Consider the following 25,063-nt stretch of genomic DNA (forward strand, 5'->3'; position numbering starts at 1 on the left):
GCCAGTCTGCTGTTCCTGGCCCCAACATCTATTTTCTGTCTCACTCAGTAATATGGTCCCTCTTTTGGCTGAGCTCAGAATAAAACTATTTCCCAGGTTGTCAGATCACTGAATTCTGGTGTCTGAATCGTGTATGTATTCATTTCCCATCACAGCTACAACAAATAGAAATTTGGTGGCTTAAAACAATCCAGTGCAAATGTATTATAGTGCCGGAGGTCTGAAGTGGGCCTTAGAGGAGTGAAGGTATTAGCAGAGCTACGTTCCTTCTGAAACTCTAGGGGAGAAACTGTCTGTGCCCTTTCCAGCCTCTAGAGGTTGTCTGCATTCCTTGGCTCATGGTCACTTCCTCTGTTTTCAAAGCCAGCAGCTACCAAGCACTCTCTCCACCCCAACCCCTCTGCCCTTCCCCAAGCACTCCTCTGAATACACACTCATGTGCGAGCCCACCCACACCTTTGCTTCTGGCATCGCATCACCTTCTCTCCCTGATATTCCTATCTCTCTCTTATAAAGAGCCTTATGACTACATTGGTCCCACCCAGATAATCTAGGATAATTTCTCCATCTTGAGGGCCTTAATTTCATCTGCAAAGTCGTTTTTGCCATGGAAGGTAGATATTCACAGTTCTGGAGACTAGGACATGGACATCTTTGGGGAGCCATTATTCTGTGTATCACAATATGTGAACAGAAAAGGGGACTTCCAGGAAATGTGCTTAATAGGAGGGGTCTCACCTGCGAAAGGCACTCTCTAGCTTTCTGCTTTTCCTTCTACCCCCTGCTTGATGCTGAGATGTGATAGCTGGTACTTCAGTAGACATTCTGAAGCATAAGTTGACCTTGGGGGTGAAAACCAAGAATTTGGAGGGTGGAAAAGAAATGTTAAAGTGTGGATTCCTGAAGATCCTATGCAGCCACCTCCAGACTTCTTTTACCGAATATACTTCCATCTTGTTTAAGCCACTGTTATTTCGCTTGTTTGTTTTCTGGAATGTAGAGCTGAGCATAGTCCCAATTTCTCAAAATTATACACGACTCTCTCCAAATGAACTCCAAGTCTGGGTCTCTCAACCTACTACCTGAATATGACCATTGCTGAGAAAATATTTTAATAAAACAGACAGTGTTTTTTATCATGTTATTTGATCAGATACCAGCCTTTAGTTCAGTATGTATGCTAAGCCATACAACCTCAATAGTTGCCAACAAAGCAACTGACAAGGGATTAATATCCAAAATAAACAAATAGCTCAAGCAGCTCAGTATTAAAAAAAGAAATGACACAATCAAAAAATGCTGGGAGCCCTCATGAGGAACTCCGCCCATGGCAAAGGTCATGAGAAAGGAGGCTTCGGCATATGCAAAGGCAGGATCGAGCCTCAGGAAACCCCTGTTCCTGAGCATCTACCCCCAAAACCAGGGTCTGCCTACTTTACTGTTTTATGCTCTCACCTATACCTCTGACTTTACGGGGGGCTGACCCCCCATCACCTCTCTCGGAGAAGGAGTTAACTTGCAGCTCCAGCTAATAAAAATTCCTGGGCGTGACAAGAGTGTTTCAACATACAAACTCCTCTGAAGGTTCTCTAGCCTGCCTGAGCGGGTTCATCTGGCCACATGTGATTGTTTACAGCCTCCCAACCGTGAGAGGCACGAGATGCTTTAAAACTTTCTAAATACAGACTCTCTTGAGAAGTTAGAAAATTACTAGTATAGTGTAGTGGGTTGATTAGAACTTATATTGGTGAAGGGTTTTTCATTTGTTGAGCCAATATTTGCTGCTACATCTCCATATTCCTTGCCCTTATAATGAATATAACTAGCATATAGGAAAAATAAGTATTAACCTTTATAATCATGTTAAACCTTAGGCTAAGTAAATTCCTTTCTTGTTTGTAACCCACTACACCCTCACCCTATAGGAATGCAACTTTATTTGGAGGGTGGTGCTTGGTTTAAGAAAAAATCACCCCTGGAAAAAATAAGTTTTCTGGTTGACTGACCATTATCAGAAAGGCCATAAAATGTCAGCAGGCCTCATGGCCAGAAGATGATGTAAAACCCATAAGACCTTTGTATAATTTTATATGAAGCACCTGATTTTGACAAGGGTCAGGTCTGCTGACCCCCGCATGACTCTGTATTCATCCCTATGTATAACAAAAAGTATATAAGCAAACCTGAAAAATAAAGAAATGGGATCAGATTCTGGAAAGACTGATTCCCCCGTGTCATTTCTTCCTTGCTCCCCGTTTTTCTGGCTGAATTCCCATCTGGAGCATGGGTGCTCGCCACGTCTACTTACCTTGCTCCGGCTTTTAAGTTCCATGTGAGAAGGAGCCCAAGGAGGGGCACCTTCCGATATTCAAGTGGCACCGGTGGCCCAACGTAGATGGTGCAAATTCCTTGTCTTGGAATTTTATTGGTATCCCACATAAACCAAGTTATTCAGCCTCTTTTTCTCCACTAATATTTCCTACTACACTGTCCATTTCTAATCTCTCTATATATCTTTAATTAAGCAATTAATTCCTAGGACGCCGATTCCGTCTCCCCTTCGAATTATCCTGGATCCACCAGGGCTGGACCCCAGCAAAAAAATAGGGGAAAGATCTAAATACATATTCTTCCAAAGAAGACATACAGATGGTCAACAAACATGAAAAGATGCTCAACATCACGAACTGTTCAGTTCAGTTAGTCAGTTCAGTCGCTCATTCTTGTCTGACTCTGTGACCCCATGAATCGCAGCATGCCAGGCCTCCCTGTCCATCACCAACTCCCAGAGTTTACACAAACTCATGTCCATCAAATTGGTGATGCCATCCAGTCATCTCATCCTCTGTCGTCCCCTTCTCCTCCTGCCCCCAAGCCCTCCCAGCATCAGAGTCTTTTACAATGAGTCAACTCTTTGCATGAGGTGGCCAAAGTATTGGAGTTTCAGATTTAGCATCAGTCCTTCCAAAGAACACCCAGGACTGATCTCCTTTAGAATGGACTGGTTGGATCTCGTTGCAGTCCAAGGGACTCTCAAGAGTCTTCTCCAACACCACAGTTCAAAAGCATTAATTCTTTAGCACTCAGCTTTCTTCATAGTCCAACTTTCACATCCATACATGACCACTGGAAAAACCATAGCCTTCACTAGACGGACCTTTGTTGGCAAAGTAATCTCTCTGCTTTTTAATATGCTATCTAGGTTGGTCATAACTTTCCTTCCAAGGAGTAAGCGTCTTTTAATTTCATGGCTGCAATCACCATCTCCAGTGATTTTGGAGCCCAAAAATATAAAGTCTGACACTGTTTCCACTGTTTCCCCATCTATTTGCCGTGAAGTGATGGGACCAGATGCCATGATCTTAGTTTTCTGAATGTTGAACTTTAAGCCAACTTTTTCACTCTCTTTCACTTTCATCAAGAGGCTCTTTAGTTCCTCTTCACTTTCTGCCATAAGGGTGCTGTCATCTGCATATCTGAGGTTATTGATATTTCTCCTGGCAATCTTGATTCCAGCTTGTGCTTACTCCAGCCCAGCGTTTCTCATGATGTACTCTGCATATAAGTTAAATAAGCAGGGTGACAATATACAGCATTGATGTACTCCTTTTCCTATTTGAAACCAGTCTGTTGTTCCTTGTCCAGTTCTAACTGTTGCTTCCTGACCTGCATATAGGTTTCTCAAGGGGCAGGTCAGGTGGTCTGGTATTCCCATCTCTTGAAGAATTTTCCACAGTTTCTTATGATCCACACAGTCAAAGGCTTTGGCATAGTCAATAAAGCAGAAATAGATACTTTTCTGGAACTCTCTTGCTTTTTCCATGATCCAGCAGATGTTGGCCATTTGATCTCTGGTTCCTCTGCCTTTTCTAAAACCAGCTTGAACATCTGGAAGTTCATGGTTCATGTATTGCTGAAGCCTGGCTTGGAGAATTTTGAGCATTACTTTACTAGCATGTGAGATGAGTGCAACTGTGCAGTAGTTTGAGCATTCTTTGGCATTGCGTTTCTTTGGGATTGGAATGAAAACTGACCTTTTCCAGTCCTGTGGCCACTGCTGAGTTTTCCAAATTTGCTGGCATATTGAGTGCAGCACTTTCACAGCATCATCTTTCACGATTTGAAAGAGCTCAACTGGAATTCCATCACCTCCACTAGCTTTGTTCGTAGTGATGCTTGTTAAGGCCCACTTGACTTCACATTCCAGGATGTCTGGCTCTAGGTGAGTGATCACACCATCGTGATTATCTGGGTTATGAAGATCCTTTTTGTACAGTTCTTCTGTGTATTCTTGCCATCTCTTCTTGATATCTTCTGCTTCTGTTAGGTCCATACCATTTCTGTCCTTTATCGAGCCCATCTTTGCATGAAATGTTCCCTTGGTATCTCTAATTTTCTTGAAGAGATCTCTAGTCTTTCCCATTCTGTTGTTTTCCTCTATTTCTGTGCATTGATCACTGAGGAAGGCTTTCTTATCTCTCCTTGCTATTCTTTGGAACTCTGCATTCAGATGCTTATATCTTTCCTTTTCTCCTTTGCTTTTCACTTCTCTTCTTTTCACAGCTATTTGTAAGGCCTCCTCAGACAGCTATTTTGCTTTTTTGCATTTCTTTCCCATGGGGATGGTCTTGATCCCTGTCTTCTATATGATGTCATGAACCGCCATCCATAGTTCATCAGACACTCTGTCTATCAGATATAGGCCCTTAAATCTATTTCTCACTTACACTATATAATCATAAGGGATTTGATTTAGGTCATACCTGAATGGTCTAGTGATTTCCCTACTTTCTTCAATTTAAGTCTGAATTTGGCAATAAGGAGTTCATGATCTGAGCCACAGTCAGCTCCCAGTCTTGTTTTTGCTGACTGTATAGAGCTTCTCCATCCCTGGCTGCAAAGAATATAATCAGTCTGATTTCGGTGTTGACCATCGGGTGATGTCCATGTGTAGAATCTTCTCTTGTGTTGTTGGAAGAGGGTGTTTGCTATGACCAGTGCATTTTCTTAGCAAAACTCTATTAGTCTTTGCCCTGCTTCATTCCGCATTCCAAGGCCAAATCTGCCTGTTACTCCAGGTGTTTCTTGACTTCCTACTTTTGCATTCCAGTCCCCTATATGAAAAGGACATCTTTTTTGGGTGTTAGTTCTAAAAGGTCTTGTAGGTCTTCAACTTCAGCTTCTTCAGCGTTACTGGTTGGGGCATAGGCTTGGATTACTGTGGTATTGAATTGTTTGCCTTAGAAATGAACAGAGATCATTCTGTCATTTTTGAGATTGCATCCAAGTACTGCATTTCAGACTCTCTTGTTGACCATGATGGCTACTCCATTTTCTAAGGGATTCCTCCCCATAATAGTAGATATAATGGTCATCTGAGTTAAATTCACCCATTCTAGTCCATTTTAGTTCACTGATTCCTAGAATGTCGACATTTACTCTTGCCATCTCCTGTTTGACCACTTCCAATTTACCTTGATTCATGGACCGAACATTCCAGGTTCATATTCAATATTGCTCTTTACAGCATCGGTCCTTGCTTCTATCACCAGTCACATCCACAACTGGGTATTGTTTTTGCTTTGGCTCCATCCCTTCATTCTTTCTGGAGTTATTTCTCCACTGATCTCCAGTAGCATATTGGGCACTTACCGACCTGGGGAGTTCCTCTTTCAGTATCCTATCATTTTGCCTTTTCACACTGTTCATGGGGTTCTCAAGGCAAGAATACTGAAGTGGTTTACCATTCCCTTTTCCAGTGGACCACATTCTGTCAGACCTCTCCACCATGACCTGCCCATCCTGGGTGGCCCCACACGGCATGGCTTAGTTTCATTGAGTTAGACAAGGCTGAGGTCTGTGTGATCAGATTAGCTAGTTTTCTGTGATTATGGTTTCAGTGTGTCTGCCCTCTGATGCCCTCTTGCAACACCTACCGTCTTACTTGGGTTTCTCTTTCCTTGGACGTGGGGTCTCTCTTCATGGCTGCTCCAGCAAAGTGCAGCCACTGCTCCTTAACTTGGACGAGGGGTGTCTCCTCACGGCCGCCCCTCCTGACCTTGGACATGGAGTAGCTCCTCTCGGCCCTCCTGCACCCGTGCAGCCACCACTCCTTGGACATGAGGTTGCTCCTCTCGGCCACCGCCCCTGACCTTGGGCATGGGGTAGCTCCTCTCAGCCGCCACCCCTGACCTCAGACGTGGGGTAGCTCGTCTCAGCCTGTTCTCTAACAAACTATTAGAGAAATGCAAATCAAAACTATAGTGAGGTATCACCTCACACCAGTCCGAATGGCCATCATCAAAAAAAAAAAAAAAAACAAGAAACAAAAAGAAAACTACAAACAATAAATGCTGGAAAGAGTGTGGAGAAAAGGGAAACTTCCTACACTGTTCGTGGGAATGTAAATGGTTCACTATGGAGAACAGCATGCTCAGAAACAATACTCAAAAACTAAAAATAGAACTGCCATATGACCCAGCCACTCCTGGGCACATACCCAAAGAAAACCATAATTCAAAAAGATAGCACTCATCCCAGTGTTCACTGCGGCACCCTTTACAATATCCAGGACGTGGAAGCAACCTAAGTATCCATCAGCAGAGGAATGGATAAAGAAGACGTGGTACATATATGCAATGGACCATTGCTCAGTCAAAAAAAAAGGAACAGAACCATGCCATTTGCAGAGACATGGACGGACCTAGAGACTGCCATATAGAGTGAAATAAGTCAGAAAGAGAAAACCAGATGTCATAGAATTTGGCTTATATGTGGAATCTAGGAAAATGGTACAGATGAACTTATTTGCAGAGCAGAAATAGAGACACAGATGTACAGAACTGAAGACTGGGATCTAGACACTACTGTGGATAAAATAGATAGCTGATGAGAACACACTGCGCAGCTCAGGGAACTCTGCTCAGTGCTCCGTGGTGACCTAACTGGGAAGGAAATGGAGAAAAGGGGGGATACATGTATACATATAACTGATCCACTTAGCTGTTCAGCAGAAGCTAAGACAACATTGTAAAGCAGCCATACGCCTGTAAAAAGTAATTGTAAAATGTTTTCTTTATTTTTTGTGTTTGTTTTCTATGTATTATTTGTGTGAGAAGTATTGTAAGCCTAGTACAGTACACTTGGCTAACTTTATCTAGGCTAACTAGTTATCTAGGCTAACTTTGTTGGACTTACAAACAAACCGGACTTACGAGTGCACTCTTGGAACGGAACTCATTTGTATGTCAAGAAACTGTACAAGGTTTCTCAGTTTGAAACATTCCTAACATGTTCTCTGAACAAAAGCCAGCTTCTCTTGGTCTGGAGCTGATGGAAGTGAAATGAGGCTTGCCCACTAGAAAGACGGCATTCCTCCCCAGAGTCTGTAACCCCGGCTGGGATGTGAAGCTTGACGTCACTCCCAGGCTGTGTTCACCCAGCAAAGCTCAGCCACGGGCCAGCTCCAGAGCCCCCACAAGATGCTTTCAGGGAACTTAGTGACAGAAAAGCCAGAAAGCAAGTTTTTAAACTAAGTTATAAATCAGACGAGAACGCAGAAACCCTTAGCTGCCTCTCTGGCTTGGGTGCTGGGCAGAGCAGTCAGGAGCTGGGCGTATTGGGGAGTGTTGATTTTTCCCTGAATCATGATGTGAGCCAGAAAGGGAGGTGGCTGGAAGGACGGGTTCCAGGAGGAGCTGGCGGAGAGTTGGAGCTCATTTATCCTCTCATCTCCCATCTCCTGAGGAAGAGGATGCATCACTGGATAAGTCACATAATGGAGAAGCCCGAGCGCTCAGGGTAACAGAAGGCATTCCAGAGCGAGGATGGGCAGGCTTGGGTTCCCAGCCAGCCATGCCACTGCCAGGCCCAGGGTTTGGTTCTAAAGCCTTCTCTTCTCTGTCTACATGTTCTCCTCCAGTGATCCCACCCAGCCTCCCTCCTTGAGGTACATTCTACCCACCAGTGACACCCAAATACAATCCCAGGCCTGCTCTGTCCCTGAAAACTCAGCCTCCTATGTCCATTGGCATCAACATCACCACTTGGATGGCTGCTGTATAATCTGATTCAGACAAAACATGGCCAATAATGAACCCAGGCTTCCTCCCCAACCTGCTTCCTCATCTCAGGTAGGCTAAGCTCCACCTGCATCCAGTTAGTCAAGCTAGAAACCAGAAGTCAAGCCTGATTCCTCTTGTTTTCATACTCCGGGTCCCATGCATCCAAAGGGGACCAGGAGCCCTGCTTCTGAAACAGACCCAGGCCCCATTTTGCTCCTGTCCATCTCATTGACACCAGGGAGCCCAGCCTGCATTAGATTTCTTCTGAAAACCATGAAAAATGGCTGCTGGCTGGTCTCCTGCTTATCCTGCCCCTCTGCAATCCCTTCTCCACACAGCAGCCAAAGCAGCCTTTAAAAACGCACAGACCCCTCCCCTGCTCCAGCCTTCCAGAGACTTTGAGGGGGTGCAGCCCCTCCATCTCCCATCACACCTCCGGTTGCCTGCACTTTCTTCTGCTTGTTCCCACCTCATTGCTCTTCATCCAGATGCATCATCTTCCTGCTCTCAGGCCTCCATGTAAATGTCACCTCACCCGCCTCCCAGTCTTTGCAGCTTCCAGGCCCCTCATTATCTTACCTTTTTCTTACCTAAATGCCCAAAGCAGAAAAGGAGTTAGGGGTTTCAGGAGGAAAGACCGGGGCAGGAAAGGTGGGCAGTGTGGCTTGACCGCCACCAGCTTCCCCATGACTTGTGCTCCCGTTTCTTGCTGACAACTTGTTACCCAGGGCCCTCGCCAGCCCTCAGCAGGGTCGGGACACACAGGCTTCTGCCCAGCTCCTGTTACTCCTGCCACTGCTTCAGTTTCATGGTCATCAACACCCACCGCCCCCCGCCCCAGACAGCCCCGCTCTCAGCCCCAAGCACTCAAGGCTGTGCTTCAGGGGAAAGTCAAGGGGGAGCACTCCTTGAAGGCAAGATGGTAGTGGAACCCAGAGAAGCCCAAGGTGACACCCTTCCCTAAAAGATGATGGGGAGCAGAAACAGTGGTGGTGTCCTGCACGTGAGTCCCTCTGGGTTTGGGGCACCTTGCTGAAGGCAGCTGAGCAGCGATCCGGGATGGTGACCAGCAGCAGAGGTGTGAGGGATGCAGGCTGACCCAAAAGCACATCACTTCCTGAGGTCAACTGCAGGTAGGGATCAGGGCACCGCTGACAGTGGCCCAGGTTGAGGGAGGGATCAGGGGGAAAGACCAGCATCCCGATGTCAGGAAAGCATGAGCTCATTCCCCGGCAGTTCTGACATCATCTCCCTGCAGCTCTTTAAGCCCGGTTCTTTTGTGATTCACGCGTGACTCTCAGCCCCTGGTGACTGGCTCAGTGCTTCGCATGTAAGTGATGCCCAAGCATGCTGTGACTTTTGCCCTTCGAGACTCTGTTCCCTTTCACAGAGACTTGCTGTTCAAGCCTGCATATAAATGCGAGCTGTCACATGGTACTCTTGGTGTGATTGCTTCGGATGGCTTTGTTCTTGGCTCTACATCCAATACTCTCCTCCTTAATCTTTTCTGTTTCTCACTGATGCTAAGCACCTCCTTCTCTGTGAACTGTCTCCTGAAACTGGGTGGGCTATAATTACATACTGTGTCTGTGGCCTATGAACACTCCCCACCAACACTCTAGTCCAGCCCTTGTAGCCCACATGTGCACTTTTTTATTTAAGAACAGAGCCATCTTATTAGTCACTGCAGGTAAAGGAACGAGAGTGGTCCAATCGGTAGGAATAGCAATAATGATGATGATGATGAAGTCAGCCCATGCTGATCATTTCCTCTGTGCTGAAGGACACAAGGTTGAAGCTTTTACAGGAATTATCCCATGCCTCCCTCTCATATCATATCCTAGAGAAACTGAAGCCTAGAAAGAGTACAGCACATCCCCAAGGTTGCAGAGCTGCTGGGAGGGGGAACCCAGATTCAGACACAGGATTCGGATTCATGGCCCACCCTGGTGGTAGATGCCAGGATAAGGGCTTGGCTGTAGCTGGGATGGAGGAGAGATGTTGGGGTCCCTTGGGGTTCTGTTTTACCTCAGGAACTGCAAATTGAACTGGGAGTAGATCTTCTACTGATGGAGAAGGTCCCAGATCAGTTTTTAAAAGGATGGACTCATTCATCTGAATGACACAGAGAAGCTTGAAAGATGGAAGCTAGAGCCAGCTCTGAACTGTCTAGTCTAGGCCTGCAACACAGGCTAGGGGAGGAGCCAGGAGGAAGGCTTGATTCCACCTAAGGCTCGCTGCCCAGGAGATGCGCTCCAGGCCAGACTCCACTCAGGGCAGATGGAAGTGTGCATCAGCTGTAAGCAGAAAGGAACCAGAACTACCCGTGGATCGGGGTGCCCACCTCCATTTAAATACTCATAACACAGTCTGGGGTAGATTCTGTGATGGACCCATTTTGCAAGTGGGTAAACTGGGTCTCAAGGTGGTTGAATAACTCATCCAAGGTGATCAGCTAGAAGGGGCAGAGTCAGGATATGAACCCAGGTCTGTCTGATGACAAAAACCAACAGTGTTCCAGGAAGCGCGAGCTCCAGGGCCCTGGAGCTAAAATGAGTGCAACATGGATTCAGTCTTTGCCCAGGCACCTGCGTGTCCCAGACTCCGCCTGAAACCTGGTCTGCTCACACTCCCTGCTGAGCACTCCTTGCCCTTCCCAAGGTGGTGGCAGGTGTCCAGCAGCACTTTGCAGACATAAGCCTTAGATCAGTGCTGTGGAAGCATGTCGGCATTATTCCCAAACAGTACAGTCAGACGGATCAGATTCCAGGTAAAGTGATTGCAGCCTGCACACCTGGGCATCACAAAGACTGCTTCTCCTGCTCCCTTCCAGAAAGCCTTAGCCTCTCAGATTAATTTCAACATTCTCAGACCACATTTCAGGTTCAAAGGTGCACAGATGAGGTGACCAGTAGACAGCACCTGCCCTGACACCGTCCAGCCCTGGGACCCCTCCAGCCCTCCTGGAAAGGAGCCACAGTCCTCAGAACATTTGTCACGTTCTCTCCAGTGTGGCTAGTGGACACCTGGCATGAGCTCACTTCTCCCGCAAAGCTGCAAATCTGCTTGTCTGTTTTTCATTGCTGCCTTCGGATGGGGCGGAAGGAGGGCCTGGGCGGCAGCCACCCTCAGGGAGCAGGGTCTACCCGCCCCCCCACAGAGGCCGAGATCCTCCATCTCCCTGTGCAAAATGCATCTGTGTAGCATAGCCAGCCTCCCCTTTAATAAGCTGATCGTTGAGCTAAATCCCGGGTGTGCACCTCCTCGCCCTGGACGCTTTTGATTGACAAAACTAATCTCTCCTCCACCCCCGCTTCTGCCGCCGCCCGCATCCTCTTGCAAATCATGTACTCGGCGGGTGACAATTAGATAGAAGACTTGGGATTCGGACGCGGAGGGTTATGAGGTTATGAATCAATGGTGGGGGCCCCGGGTGAGATAACAAACCGGGGGGAGCCCGGCTCAGACACCTCACCACAACCCTCCGAGCTTCCCGGTTGATTTATGAGTTGGTAATAACCTCGCCCGGTCTCCTGCCCCCTATTATTTTTCATAATGCATGGGAAGCACGCGGGGAAGCGCGGTCTGAGGCGGGGGGAGGGGGCAGGCAGGAGAAAGCCCACCAGGGGGTTCCCCGTGGCTGGCTGTCTTTCCCACTATGGGTCGCTGTGGGGCGCAGTTGCCACGTGCCCATGGAGGGGAGCAGGCCTATGTGCCTAGCCTGGAAAGAAGACCCCAGGGAGGTGGGCCCGGCCCGCCCTCGTTTAGGGCTGAAGAAGGCAGTGATGCTTGGGTATCGCCGGTTCAAAATCATCGGTCTGTGTGTCTGGATTTCATTGCTCCAAACTGTTCAAGTCAGACTGACGCAAAAGCCTCCTGTTAAGAAGGGAGAATCAGCGCCGATTCGAAGCCGATCGTAGGCAGTGTGAACTCCGCAGCCAGAGAGCCAGGGGGGTCAGCGCAGGGCCAGGAGAGAGGAGGGAGGAGGCGGTCTTTCAACCTGAGAAGAGCACTGAAGACCACCTTTCCTTCTACTGGTTGCCCTCTTTAAGCGACAGCCAGGGTTGAATGAGGAGATGGGGGCAGTTCAGATTACTGCCTAATGTTTTGGGTTTTTAAATTGAAGCATCGTTGATTTACAGTGTTGTGTTAATTTCAGGTATACAGCAAAGTGATTCGGTTATACATATATGTATATGAATAGGTATCTATGTTCTTCTTTGGTCCTTTTCCGACTCATTGGAAAAGACCTTGATGCTGGGAAAGACTGAGGGCAGAAGGAGAAGGGGGTAACAGAGGATGAAATGGTTGGATGGCATCACAGACTCAATGGATGTGAGTTTGAGCAAACCTGGGAGATAGTGAAGGACAGGGAAGCCCAGTGTGCTGCAGTCCATGGGGGTCACAAAGAGGGGGACAGGGTTTAACGACTGAACAACAATTATAGTTTATTCCAAGATGCTGAATATAGTTCCCTGTGCTAGGCAGCCAGTCCTGGTTGTTTATCTATTTACCTAATGTTTTTTAAAGTGTTTGTTGAGACTTCCTTTTACAGGAAGAAAGGTGATTTTTGAAAGCAAATGTCAATGGATGAAGAACCTTAAACTTTCTTCTAAAGCAGTAGTTGCAAAATGCCTAATACCACAACTGGTGCTGGCCTGTGATGAAGTTTTCATGTGTCACAAAAAACTGATAAAAAAATTTTTTTAATGTAATGAATATGTGCAATATGAATGGCTACGTATTACATGATGCCCATTTGAATGTAGCTATTGATCAATAAGCATTAATTAAACCAGCTTCATGACAGGTTTTTGCTTGGTGCCGGAGATGAAAAAATATAAGAGTCCTGGTCACTCAGAATGACTGTTATGGGTTGAATTGTGTCACCCCCAAAATTTCTATGTCGTGGTTCTAATCTCCGAGCCCTTAGGATGTGACCTGATTTGGACACAAGGTTGTTGATGTGTAATTAGTTAAGGTGAACTAGCTTAGGTGGGCCCTCATCCACTATGTCCTTGGAGGAGAAAGTGGACACAGGGAAACGCACACAGGAAGGGGCCATGTGAAGATGAAGGCAGAGGTGGGGGTGATGCTTCCACAAGACAGACACACCAAAGACTGCCAGCAAACCTCCAGGAGGGAGAGACTGAAACAGCTTCTCCCCACAGCCCTCAGCTGAACCAGCTCTGTCCGCATCTGCGTCCGGGACTTCCTGTCTCCAGAACTGAGAGGCGATACCCTTCTGTGGTTGAAGCTACTCTGTTTGTGGTGCTTTGTTAGGTGGTCCCAGGAAGCAGATACGGGGGTGGGGGGGAAGCAGACACTGACCAAGTCATCACATCGTGGATGTCTAGTTCCAAACTGAGACGAGTGCTCCTAGAGAAGGTCCTCCCTGACCCAGAACGTGTCCTCTGAGGAGCAAGGCTACAAAAGCTGCCGGAGCGGGTCCCCCGCCCCCGGCTCCACGAGGCCCCACCGCCTCGTAAAGCTTGCCTTTTGCAACTCCCTCCCCTTCTGTCCACCAAGAAAACCCTTCCTACAAAGTATCCGAAGACCTTTGAGATTCTCTGAGGCCTGAAATGAAAACACAGGCAGAAAACAAGCGGTTCAAGTGGTTGCTGCCTCTCTGAGCCATGCCGATGACTTGGCTCCAATGTGAATATGAAACACAGACTGCCTCCATAGCTCACGCGTGTTATGCTTATTACATCCCAGGCACTGTGCCGGCCTTGCGCATACAGCGTCTCCTTTAACCCCAGAGCCTAAACATCAGGTCCTTATTATCATCGTCCTCATTTTCATACAAGAAAAAAAATGAGGGCACAGAGCAGGTAGGTGACCTAATAAGAAATTTCAACAAAACCACAGATCAGGATTTTGGTGAGGGTTTCTCTTGTTTTATCCTGGAAGCAGGCAGAATTTTCCCCAGTTAACCTATGAGTATGGAGATTGGAGTGGGTGGTGGTTAAGGCACCTGCCCAGGGTCATACAGTTTGGAAATGATGTACCATGAGTGGAACTCAAGTCTGCCCGACTTTATAAGCAATGTGCTTTATTGCTTCATATGCTTGGGAAGCAAGTGTATATCTGTTAAATGTGACACCACTTTCCTTGGAAAAATCAAACCCATTGATCAAACAGTACCCCTCAAAAATGCCACTAGGCTTCACCACAACTAGCCCTTCTACCTGCGTTTCCTGCTCTCCTACTGGCAGCTATTCACTTCGTCCACCCAGCAAAGCCCAGTTGAATGTTTCCTCTTAAGCTTTCTCTGATAGCTAACTGTTATATTTTATTGTTTTTTAACCAAATCATAAAAGAACAGCCTAAAACTGTAAAAGCTTCTCTACTTATAGAGTGTCCTTCAATTCATCTGCAAAATGGAGATAATAATCTGTTTACATCATGAAATTATTATGGCACTGGTGGTAAAAGAACCCGCCTGTCAATGCAGGAGACGTAAGAGAAACAGGTTTGATCTCTGGGTCAAGAAGATCCCCTGGAGGAGGGCATGGCAACCCACTCCAGTATTCTTGCCTGGAGAATCCCCTGGACAGAGGAGCTTGGTGGGCTTACAGTCCAAAGAGTTGCAAAGAGTCGGACATGACTAAAGCGACTTAGCGTGCATGCGGTATTATAGTAGAATCATTCTAAAACTTCAAATAGAGAAATTACTCAATAAATTATTAGCTTAATAGCTAAAGCAGTAATTATTATGGCTAAACTAGTGACTCAGCTTCAGGAAGGCAGTTGAGTACAGAAGATAACTTTTCCAGTTGTTCTGTGTACTACTGGGAAAGTTATTCAGAGATAAGAGGAGCAGAACAGTGTAGTGGAAATAATATTAGACATGAGATATTCTGGGTTATAAACTGGGATGCATTAAGTACTAACATGTGACCTGGGGCCTCTCTGGGTCTAATCTCTAAAATGGATGTGAGTTACTATATTTTACATATTGTCAGGATGACATATGACAACAGGGTTAAGTGTCTAGTGCTGGCCTAGTACAGTGGGCACTGGGGATTGTCATCCTTCTGGGTGGACACTGGCCTGCACATAGCACCTGCTTGCGTGATGAGATGGCATAAAGCTGCATTCTGCACTCAGAGAAGCAACTGAGACCTTGGCAGTTTCGTGAAAATCCAATGGAGGATGGAGTCATACCCTTGCCTAAGGACTACCATCTTATCCTCAGTTGGGCTCCAGAAAAAAATAGTTTACTCAAATGGAAGTGTCTTTCCCCAGTGGGCAGGACTGATGAGTAAGTTGTTAATTGCTTCAGTTACCAGAACCATGATATACAAGCTACCAAGTTGCAGGGAACTTGAAATTTGCAGGTAACTGGAACCAGTCTTTTGTCAAGCTTGCATAGTCTAATTTGGGTTCAGATTGATACAAAACTTTGAGGGAAATGAAAGAAGTGTGTCATCGTAGGATCTGCTTGGGTTCTGACTTTTTTCAAAAGAAGTTCAAGGTATCCCTTGTTCTTTCAGGGAGCTTAAAACACCTGAAGCTGAGCCCAGAACAGAATGCTTTTATAATAAGGGTCTCCCCCACACCAGAAAGAGAGCTCTCTAAAATTTTGGAAGGTCTTAACTAGCTTACTCAAATCCAGTTTATATTGATCTAGACTTAATATGACTTGGGAGGAGGTCACTGAGTCTCACTCTACCCAAGTAAGTAAGTAAACAAATGGCAGGGAGGAGGGGGTCACCCTTAGTCCAGCCCCATTAGAGTCTACAGAAGGCCACTCTGAGACTCAGGCCCAGCCAGATGGCCAGGGAGCCACTGATCAGAGGCCCATGACAAGCCTCCTGCTCTCTACTCCTCAGGAAGTAGACAGATTTGCAAGTCCTATCTTCATTCCTCTGCCCTTTCCTTGTGTGCGTGCTTGGTCCCATTCTTTGCGCTCCATGGACTATAACCCACCAGGCTCCTCTGTCCATGGGATCTTCCAGGCAAGAATACTGGAGTGGGTTGCCATTTCCTCCTGCAGCGGATCTTCCTGACCCAGGGATTGAACCTGCGTCTCCTGCATCTATCGCTTTTCCTGCGTTGGCAGGTGGATTCTTTACCAGTGAGCCACCTGGGAAGTCTTGAAGAGCAGCAAAAGTGCCGGGCCTGGGGCAGTGGGAGACTGTGCACCAGACCTGCTCCACTTGGGACTGCAGCTTGACAAAGATAAGAAACAGAATCTAGTAGCAGTAACAAAAGGCAACCATCAATTTTGGATAGAATAGAAAAATAATCTGCTTGATTTCTTACTAGAATAAGAAGGGAAGAATGATTGGGAGAAGGGGAAAAGAAGGAAGAAAGGGAAGAGAAAAAAAGAAGACTAAAAATGCTTTCCCCTGATAATGATTTGGACTATTTTCACTTGATTCTACAGTGTAGTAATTGTAGCCATCATAAAGGACATAATATTATGACAGGTTTCCCTTCCTTGTTCCTGAGGCTGAATCTGCCACAAGGCTGAGGCTGGCCCTTCCTGGATTAGCCTGGCGAAGCAATAACCCATGCCCATGAGAATGAAGTTGTCCACAGTCCTGGGCATCACTGTGTGTGCTCAGGTCCCCCAAGCAGGGCCCACGTGTGTTGAGGATGGCAGTGGGGTGTGTGCTGCTGCAGACAGAAGGTGGTACCCTCAACAGCCAGGGGCAGCAGCTCGGCCCCATGGGGGCCTGAGGATGGTCACCCGGCTCCCCGAATGAAATGGTGACGGTCATGATGGTGCACCAGCGACTAGAAACCCAGGTCTGTGGTCCCCGCAGTGCCAGAGGAGAAGGCCAGGGGCTTTTGTGGCTTTCCTTTCTTTACCAAAATTGTGGTTACATGTGATTCTTGAGCTCTGTGAATGCAAACCGGAGCCTGGTGGACAATTAGGCCGGACATGAGTGCAGAAAGCCGAAGCAGGACAGAAACCCAGACAATAGTGCCGAAGGCCCGGGTAGGGTGGGGGGTGGGGAGCGGATATGATAGCAAGGAAGGAGTTTCAATGTGAATGAATACTAATTAGTGACATGGATATTAATGATGACAGTAATTAACAGGGGAAAGGAAGGGCTGTCATTGTCCCAGGGTGAGTAATCAATCTTGGCAGGTGATAAATAATGGTTCAGCAAGCTCAGCAGAAAGATAATCCTCCTGCCCGGGGGAGAGCTGTTGCTGATGCTGGAAACCTCTCCGTTTCTAGGCAACCCACAAAAAAAAAAAGGACTATTTTTCTTTTGAGGGAAAAACAGGTTAGAGTCTCCCCCCACCCCACCCCAACTTGGGATTACAGTTCTTATTTGATTTCTGCTTTGTTCTTCATTTCCGAGGACAAATGTTGAACTTGTATAATTTGGAGGAAGTGGACACACACACACACATACTCACCCTTTCTCTCAAAGGACATGAATGAATAGGAGTGTTTTCAATCCAAAGTTTAGCTCATAGATGCCATCCAGGAGGGGCAATGCTTAGAAGTCCTGCTTTTGAGGCTGAAATGTGGGGGACTTGCAGGGCTGTGTCAGTGGAGGCTGGTCCTGGGCGGATAGGGTGGTACACAAAGAACCAGACAGTCTGTCTGCAAGACTCCTTCTCCTTCCAGAGAGCAACAAAATGTCTAGTACTCAGGCCTGTACTGATCTCACTTCTCACCCTCAGTCAAATTTCTGAGCAACTTTCCTTTTGGGAAAAGGGAGCTATTTGTTCAACCCCCTCTGCTGGTTCTCCGGTGTTTCAGCTGGGAGTCAGTGCAAGGAGAGCTGATGGCAGGCCCTCTCCCCTACTGCACAACTCAGACCCATGACAAGACTCAGGTCTCTGGAAACACTGCCCCTTTCAGATTGTTTTCCATCTAACATTTCATCCTGAGGTGATAAAGTAGAGACCTTTGAACATCTGCACTGGTTTAAAGAGAGGTATGGGAATGACAATGGTAGATTGTCCAGAAGTTCAGAACCTCCCAGAAAATTGGACTCCTTTACCTCCACATGAGGGCTTTCCTTGTGTCTCAGAAGGTTGAGAATCTGCCTGCAATATGGGAGACCCAGGTTTGATCCCTGGGTCAGGAACATCCCCTGGAGAAGGAAATAGCAACCCACCCAGTATTCTTGCCTGGAGAATCCCATGGACAGTGGAGCCTGGTGGGCTGCCATCCATGGGGTCACAAAGAGTGGGACACGACTGAGAGACTTCACTTTCGCTTTCACCCCCACGTGAATTGCACTTTCCTGAGAACGCTGGTCCTAGGTGCTAAAGGGAGGCAAGCAAAAGCAAATATGTTCAGAGAATATTGACCTCAGTGATGAGAAACCCCAAATTATATCATGGGAAGAAACAGCTGAGGAATCCAGGCATGTTTCACCTGGAGCAGGGGAAACTCTAGGATAGCATTGCTAATACACTAAGTGTACTGTCCGTATAAGTGAAGGACTGTCTCACAGAGTGAGAGGTCTGAGTTCTTCTCTCTATCATCAGAGGGCAAAACTAAGGCCGAAGAGAGGAATTCAGAGAAGGGCCAACTTCAGAGAAATTGAAGATGACTTACCTGGGACAGGCTTGCCAGGAAGGAATTTGTGAGTTTCCAGGCACTTGGGTTTTTTGTTGTTTGTTTGTTTGTTTTTAATGGAAATTAGAACACCTCTTATCCAGGCTATTGTGGATGATGCTTGGCTAGGATTGGAGTAGATAAGTTTTAAAAGTCCCTTCTGATTCTTAAGATTTACATTAGTTAAGGTCATACTAGATACTAAAACAGAGAACTCTCAAATGCCTGGGTTTCAACATCACAAGTATATTTTTCAGTCAGTTCAGAGCCCCAGATGGGCATCAGTCTTCATGTCTGTTCAGGATCCCAGGCTCCTTCCACATTGTGGCTCTGCCCTCTCTCCCTTCATCCAGCAGAGGGGAATGAAAGGGTGTGGGATGTGGAGGGACAGACAGGAGTTTTTATGGTCCGAGTCTGGAAATGGCATATGGCATTTCCACCACATTCTTTTGTCAGAACTCAGTCCACACCCAACTGCAGGAAGGTCTGAAAGTGTAATCTAGCTGTTGCCCAGGGGATGGAGGACAGAGGTTTGGATGAACACACAGAAGTTTCTCCCACAGACACAGGGGCTTATTCATTCAGGATAAGCCCAGTCCAGGAGAAATTAGACGGTTTTTTTTTTTGTTTTTTTTTTTCAGGAACCTGTATGGTCATCTCTGTTGGGCAGGCCTTGTCCACTGGGGATAGGGAGCTAAAAGAAGTCTCCTCCCTCAGGAAATGTTCTGGAGTGATAAAATGTCTTCTAGCCTGTCATCAAAATATGTATTCCCAGGAAGTCCCCTCCCAAAGCTCCCTAGGAACGTGGATACAAGATCATCCTGAGTCACCAGACATGGATTTTTTTAAGGAAAAGAATGGGATTGTGACTATGGAAGCATCCTAATGGGTGGAAAGAGTTGGTTAGGATGGAAAAGTATAAGTATTACCTAGCTCTCCAAGGGTGTGCCAATTGGACCTAGGGATCTCTCAGGTAACCATGTTTCCTCTGCCACAGAATTAAACATCCATGAGGTCTTCAACTGAAATTGCTTTACTGTTGCAGGTACAGACATTGTACAGTGGCTTATGAAGAACCTTTCCATCGAGGACCCAGGTACTTGACCCTCAACCCCGACTTCACCTGCATGATACTAGTGAACAAGCCATACCCAAATTCCAAACCAGTTTCTCCTACCCTCCTGAGAACTGGGCTTATACAAGTGAATTCCAAGATGTGGACTCACTCCCTTTACAAACAAAATTAATTTATTTCCTCCACTGAGTTTCTGTCTTTAAATTTAAATTACCCTTGGAGGAAATGAGCAACCATTTAGAATGCCAAAGAGCCCGATACAATAACATGGACTCTGGTTAGCCGCAGCAATTAAAGATAAGTTGTAGCACTGTCATGGAACAGCCTTCTATAGCCAGCTCTTGAAATTAGATTGCCTGATCCACAATTAAGAGGTTTAATTATTTGCTAAGACTCCTTCTGTTCTCTGCTTCTGCAAGAAGTGAAGGAGTGATTTTTTTCAACTTTAATTGTGCAATGCAATTAGGAAAACCTCACCAGAAAAACAACAGCAAACCCTGGCCAATAAAGCAGTTTTCAAATCTGTGTTCCCACCAGCAAATAAGCAATACAATTTATTTTTACAGCATAATTAGAAAATGGAGGTTGCGGGGGCGGGGGGGGGGGTTCCAGGAAAAAATAAAAATTCTAGGTAAGTAAACTTTTCTGAAGTTATTATACACTCCCATCTTAACTAAGTATTCTTGATGCCTGAAACTCATATTTACAAACATCCAGTAATGTATTCTGATGTTCTTGGGGATTAGATCTACTTGCCCCAAATTAAATGGCCTTCAGTTGCTCTGCTTTTTAAAGATTTTTTTCAAGTGCCCATTCTAGGTGTCTGGCTTCAACTGTGATTCCTTGCTGGGGTCACTATGACAGCTCAAGCATTTCTGTATTTTAATCTGATGCTCTTAATATTAATAGACTATTTGTAAAGTTATTTTTATTTAGTGAGTTTTGGGGTGGTGGAGAGCTGTGCGTGGTCTTTGTTGCTAAGAGGGCTTTTTTTCTCTAGTTGTGCAGGCTTCTCATTGTGGGGGCTTCTCTTGTTGCAGCTCCCAGGCTCTATAGCACAGGCTCAAAAGTTGTGGTATATAGGCTTAGTTGCTCCTTGTCACATGGGATCTTCCTGGGCCAAGAGTCAAACTCATGTGTCTTGCAATGGCAGGCAGACTCTTTGCCACTGAGCCACAAGGGAAGCCCTAAATAGACCATTGACTGTGGAAGTGGAAGTGTTAGTCACTCAGTTGTGTCCAACTCTTTGCAACACCATGAACTGTAACCCACCAGGCTCCTCTGTCCCTGGAATTCTCCAGGCATTCATCCTGGAGTGGGTGGCCATTCCCTTCTCCAGGGGATCTTCCTGACCCAGGGATCAAACCCAGGTCTCCTGCATTGCAGGCAGATTCTTTACCATTTGAGCCACCAGGGAAGCCCAATTTATAATTTACATAGAATTCAATTAAACATAGTTGCCAGAAATCTGAGTGCCAGAAAAGCAGGTCATGAATGGAACTGGCACTAGCCTTTCTCTCCCTCATGACTAGTGACCACTGTCATGTCGAGTGGAAATTCTTAATTCTATTCAAGTTCTTAAACCACAGGAGAAAACTATAAATGCTAATCCTTTTAAGGGAAAAACCCATATTGACTGCCCTAAGTGTTTGCCTTATACAGCCTGGACTTCCGATTATCTGCTTCTGAAAAACCAGACTGTAAGTCTCTACAAGTTTAGTTACATGATGAAGAGTCACCCTTCTTCATGGTGGGTTTTTTTTTCTCTTCCAAGAGTACTGTTTTCTTTGCCCTTCTGGAATAATTATCATTTCTGACAGGTATTTTTTCATTATCTTCAGTGTTAGTAGTAGCAGCAGCAATGGTATATTCTGAGAGCCCTGAACCACCTAGTGGTAGACCATGCTGTAGGAATCCTCTGGTTCTGATGAGCAAAACTTCTGTGAGAGGTCCTGAATGTTACAGGTCTTATCTCTCACGGTCTATTATACTTTGATGCCCTTGGGAGTATATCAAGGTCTGGAACCATCTGGGCTTCTGAGAAGTAGTTGAGCAGTAGTCAGGACAATTCACCAGCAGAAATGAGGCCAACCAAGACCCTGGGAAATCAGGTGGCCAAAGTCCGCCCTCCCTCCCTTCTTCCTTCCCATCTGCAGCGTCTCTAAGCACAAGCCTTTTGAAGAATGAAGTGAGACATCTAGCTCCAGATTGGTGACATGAAAGTCCCCTTCTTACTGGGTTTTGTTCTTCCTTCTCCGAAGAAAGAGCAGGTGATGAAATTTCCGTTTTCTGCTGGACTCATGGTTCTTGAAGCATATAGATTTCAGAACCAAACTCGTTATCACTAAGCAAGTAAAATACAATTCCATTCATCCCAATTCTACCAGTGATAAATGTATGCACTCCTTCCAAAGAAGAATAGCAGACTCTCAGTATGCAAAATGACTGGATCATATACAACCTCTTGAAAAATGTAGCACTATCGCTGAGCAGCCTTCTAGAGCCAGCTCTGAAAATTACATTGCCTGAATCACAATGAAGAGGTTTAATTACTTGCTAAAACTCCCCCAAAGTTTGCAAATAAAGCCAATACAAGTCACTTTAAAAGCTTCAGAACTTATGAAATTAATTATTCCTAGAGACTCCCTGAGTATGTCAATAATTGCTACAGTCAAAAATTAATTTTTATTGATAAGAATACTTTTAGACTTGTAAAAGATTATCATGTGGGCTTCCCAGGTGGCTAGTGGTAAAGAACCCACCTGCCAATGCAGAAGACATAAGAGATACAGGTTCAATCCCTGGGTTGGGAAGATCCCCTGGAGGAGGACATGACAACCCACTCCAGTATTCTTGCCTGGAGAACCCCATGGACAGAGGAGGCTGATGGGCTACAGTCCGTAGGGCTGCAAAGAGTTGGACATGACTTAGCACACACACATCATGTCTGATAGAACCATCTAAATTTCTTTTTTCTTAGCTCTGCTCAGAGTAAATATAGATTCTTAACTATTTATGTGAATCTACTTATGGCTGGTGCTAAAGTAACAAAACAAGTTGTGGCAAAAATATCAATGTTTGTATTAGGTTGGCCTCGCTATGCTTCTGCCTTCTCTTCCTCTAATTCCTCTTTATCCATAAGAGAACAGTAATACCCTCCTCATTGCTGGTGGGATTCTCATGTCAGGAAATGCAATGTGAGTCTGAAGACTATGGGCTGCATATTCATTGCTGGTGGTGATTAAAAAAAAAAAAAGAATGAAACTAAAAATATGAATCAGGGCTGCCAGCATTTACCATGCGCCAGACACTGCTAAGCACTTTACATGAAGCATTTCACTTATTTACAGACTTCCACACCAGAGCTCATGATCCTAACTGGAAGCTAGACTTTTTTTCTGGAAGTCTTGGGGGGTTAAACAATATCAGACGCTCAGAGCTGGGATCCATAGGAGTCTCAGACACGTGTCACCTTCCCATCCATTGATATCTCCACCCAGCCCAGTGCAGTCATGTCAGAAATTATCAGCCAATCATGCTGTGATCTGGGGGTGATGACAGTTGACTTCCAGTTGCCTTTCTGCTCACCCTACCCCATCCCACTTACACCTCATCTAAGTAGCCCCTGCATTATGACAGTTTTGCAATAACTTCTCTTTCTTCTTCCCTGTCCCTTCAGTTGAAGCAATACACTTGGGAAGCCTTATAGCTGCCCAGGGCTACGTCTTTCCCATCTCAGACCATGTTCTTACCATGAAAGATGATGGCACCTTTTATCGTTTCCAGGTAGGCCTTCAGCTTCTCCTTTTCTTCTCATCATCTGATCTCAGATTAGAACTGCCTAAAAAAACTGATGGTATTTAAGGAAACAACTCCTACCTCCCACCAACTCTGGGAAAGAAAGCTTGTCTGTGCTATTTTTGCACACACAGCCCCCACACACACATAATAGTAAAATGCCCTCATGGAGAACTTAGCATTCACTGGTTGCTTTACACATATCTCACTTATTCTAAAGAACAAACTTTGGGGGGATAAAGATCACCCATTTTACAGTTGCAAAAACTGAGGTACCTGGAGAATTAATGGGACATTTAGTCAATCCAGGGGACAGACAGCCTTGATTGGAACCTAAGTCAGCTGGATTGCAAAGTCCTTAATCCTACTGCTATATCATGTTACATATACTTTCTTGGTGTGAAATTTCTATTCACTACCTAGTAGCACTTCCCAAACATTTTCCTCTCCTTTTTTCAGATAGATCCTATCCTATACAGTGAATTTGAGCAGAGCATAAGGGGTTGTGTCACGGTCTAAACCAAAAGGCTTTGGAATGGAGTTCTTCAGACAGGGTCAAAGAATGTCTGAGTTTGCTCAGCTGCCATAAGAAAATACCAATACCATAGACAGGGTGGCTTGAACAGCAGAAATGTATTTCTTGTAGCTCTTGAGGCTAGAAGTCCAAGATTAAGCCTCAAGTGGAGTTCAGTTTGTGAGAAGAGCTTTCATCCTGACTTTCAGATGATCGGTTCTCACTGTGTCCTAACGTTGTAGAGAGAATGACACATAGTGACAGAGGGTTTTAGCTCTCTGGTGTTTCCTCTTATAGGGACACTAATCCTGTGTGATCAGGGCCCCACCCATGTGATCTCATTTAACCTTAATCACTTCCTTACTCCACATACAGTCACACTGAGGTGGGGGGATGGTGGGTAGGTTAGGGCTTCATCATAGAAATTCAAGAGGGCACCATTCAGTCCATAGCAAAGTAATAAAGGAACTGGGAGCTTGTGCCCCAGGAAACGGTGCTTGTCTGACTCCTGCATTAGACTTCTATTGTTTCAGGATATGAAGTTTTTGCCCTATAAACTAGGTTTCTCATTTTTGCATTTATTTGGCTGACCTGAGATTTTATTTCTCAACACTTAGATCAAAATGTTGACTGGCCTCAGCTATGCTAAGAACAGGAAAGAGTCAGGGTGCAGTGTCAACACAAAGGACGTGCAGACAGAGCCTGTCAGGGAGGAATCCTCTGTGGGCCAGGGGAGGGCTGCCCATGGGCCCCTGGCAGGGGAGGGCACGAGTTGGCATCCTCAGTCCTGACTTCTGTGCTCTTTTGCAGGCCCCATACTTCTGGCCTTCAAATTGCTGGGAACCTGAAAACACGGACTATGGTGAGCACTGAAGCCACGGCCCACACTTACTGGGAATGCAGAAGCACGTCTTTGCTGAGTGGGTGACTGTGGTGCACGGGGAGGAGGGTCTTTGCCCTGCTTAGCCCTTTATTGTATAGTTGACAGGTGCTGTTCCACATACTGGTGAAAGGCAGGGCCCACTGAAAGAGGCAGCCCTTGGAAGGGAAGGTGGGAGGGGAAGAAAAGTTTT

The 25,063-nt window shown here is 45.9% G+C and overlaps 1 protein-coding gene across 7 annotated transcripts in view; it reads left to right on the plus strand.

Annotated features, from left to right (window-relative positions):
- RGS6 (regulator of G protein signaling 6) overlaps positions 1-25,063 on the plus strand; it is a 608,791-nt gene that overhangs the window by 480,934 nt on the left and 102,794 nt on the right. For all 7 annotated transcript variants that reach the window (XM_060418241.1, XM_060418242.1, XM_060418243.1 and 4 more), the window contains exons 4-6: positions 19,649-19,699; positions 23,358-23,464; positions 24,801-24,852. In XM_060418241.1, the coding sequence (XP_060274224.1) occupies positions 19,649-19,699; positions 23,358-23,464; positions 24,801-24,852 (210 nt within the window). The remainder of the gene's footprint in view (positions 1-19,648; positions 19,700-23,357; positions 23,465-24,800; positions 24,853-25,063) is intronic.

This window comes from Ovis aries, chromosome 7, assembly GCF_016772045.2.
Source record: "Ovis aries strain OAR_USU_Benz2616 breed Rambouillet chromosome 7, ARS-UI_Ramb_v3.0, whole genome shotgun sequence".
Classification (NCBI taxonomy): Eukaryota; Metazoa; Chordata; class Mammalia; order Artiodactyla; family Bovidae; genus Ovis; species Ovis aries.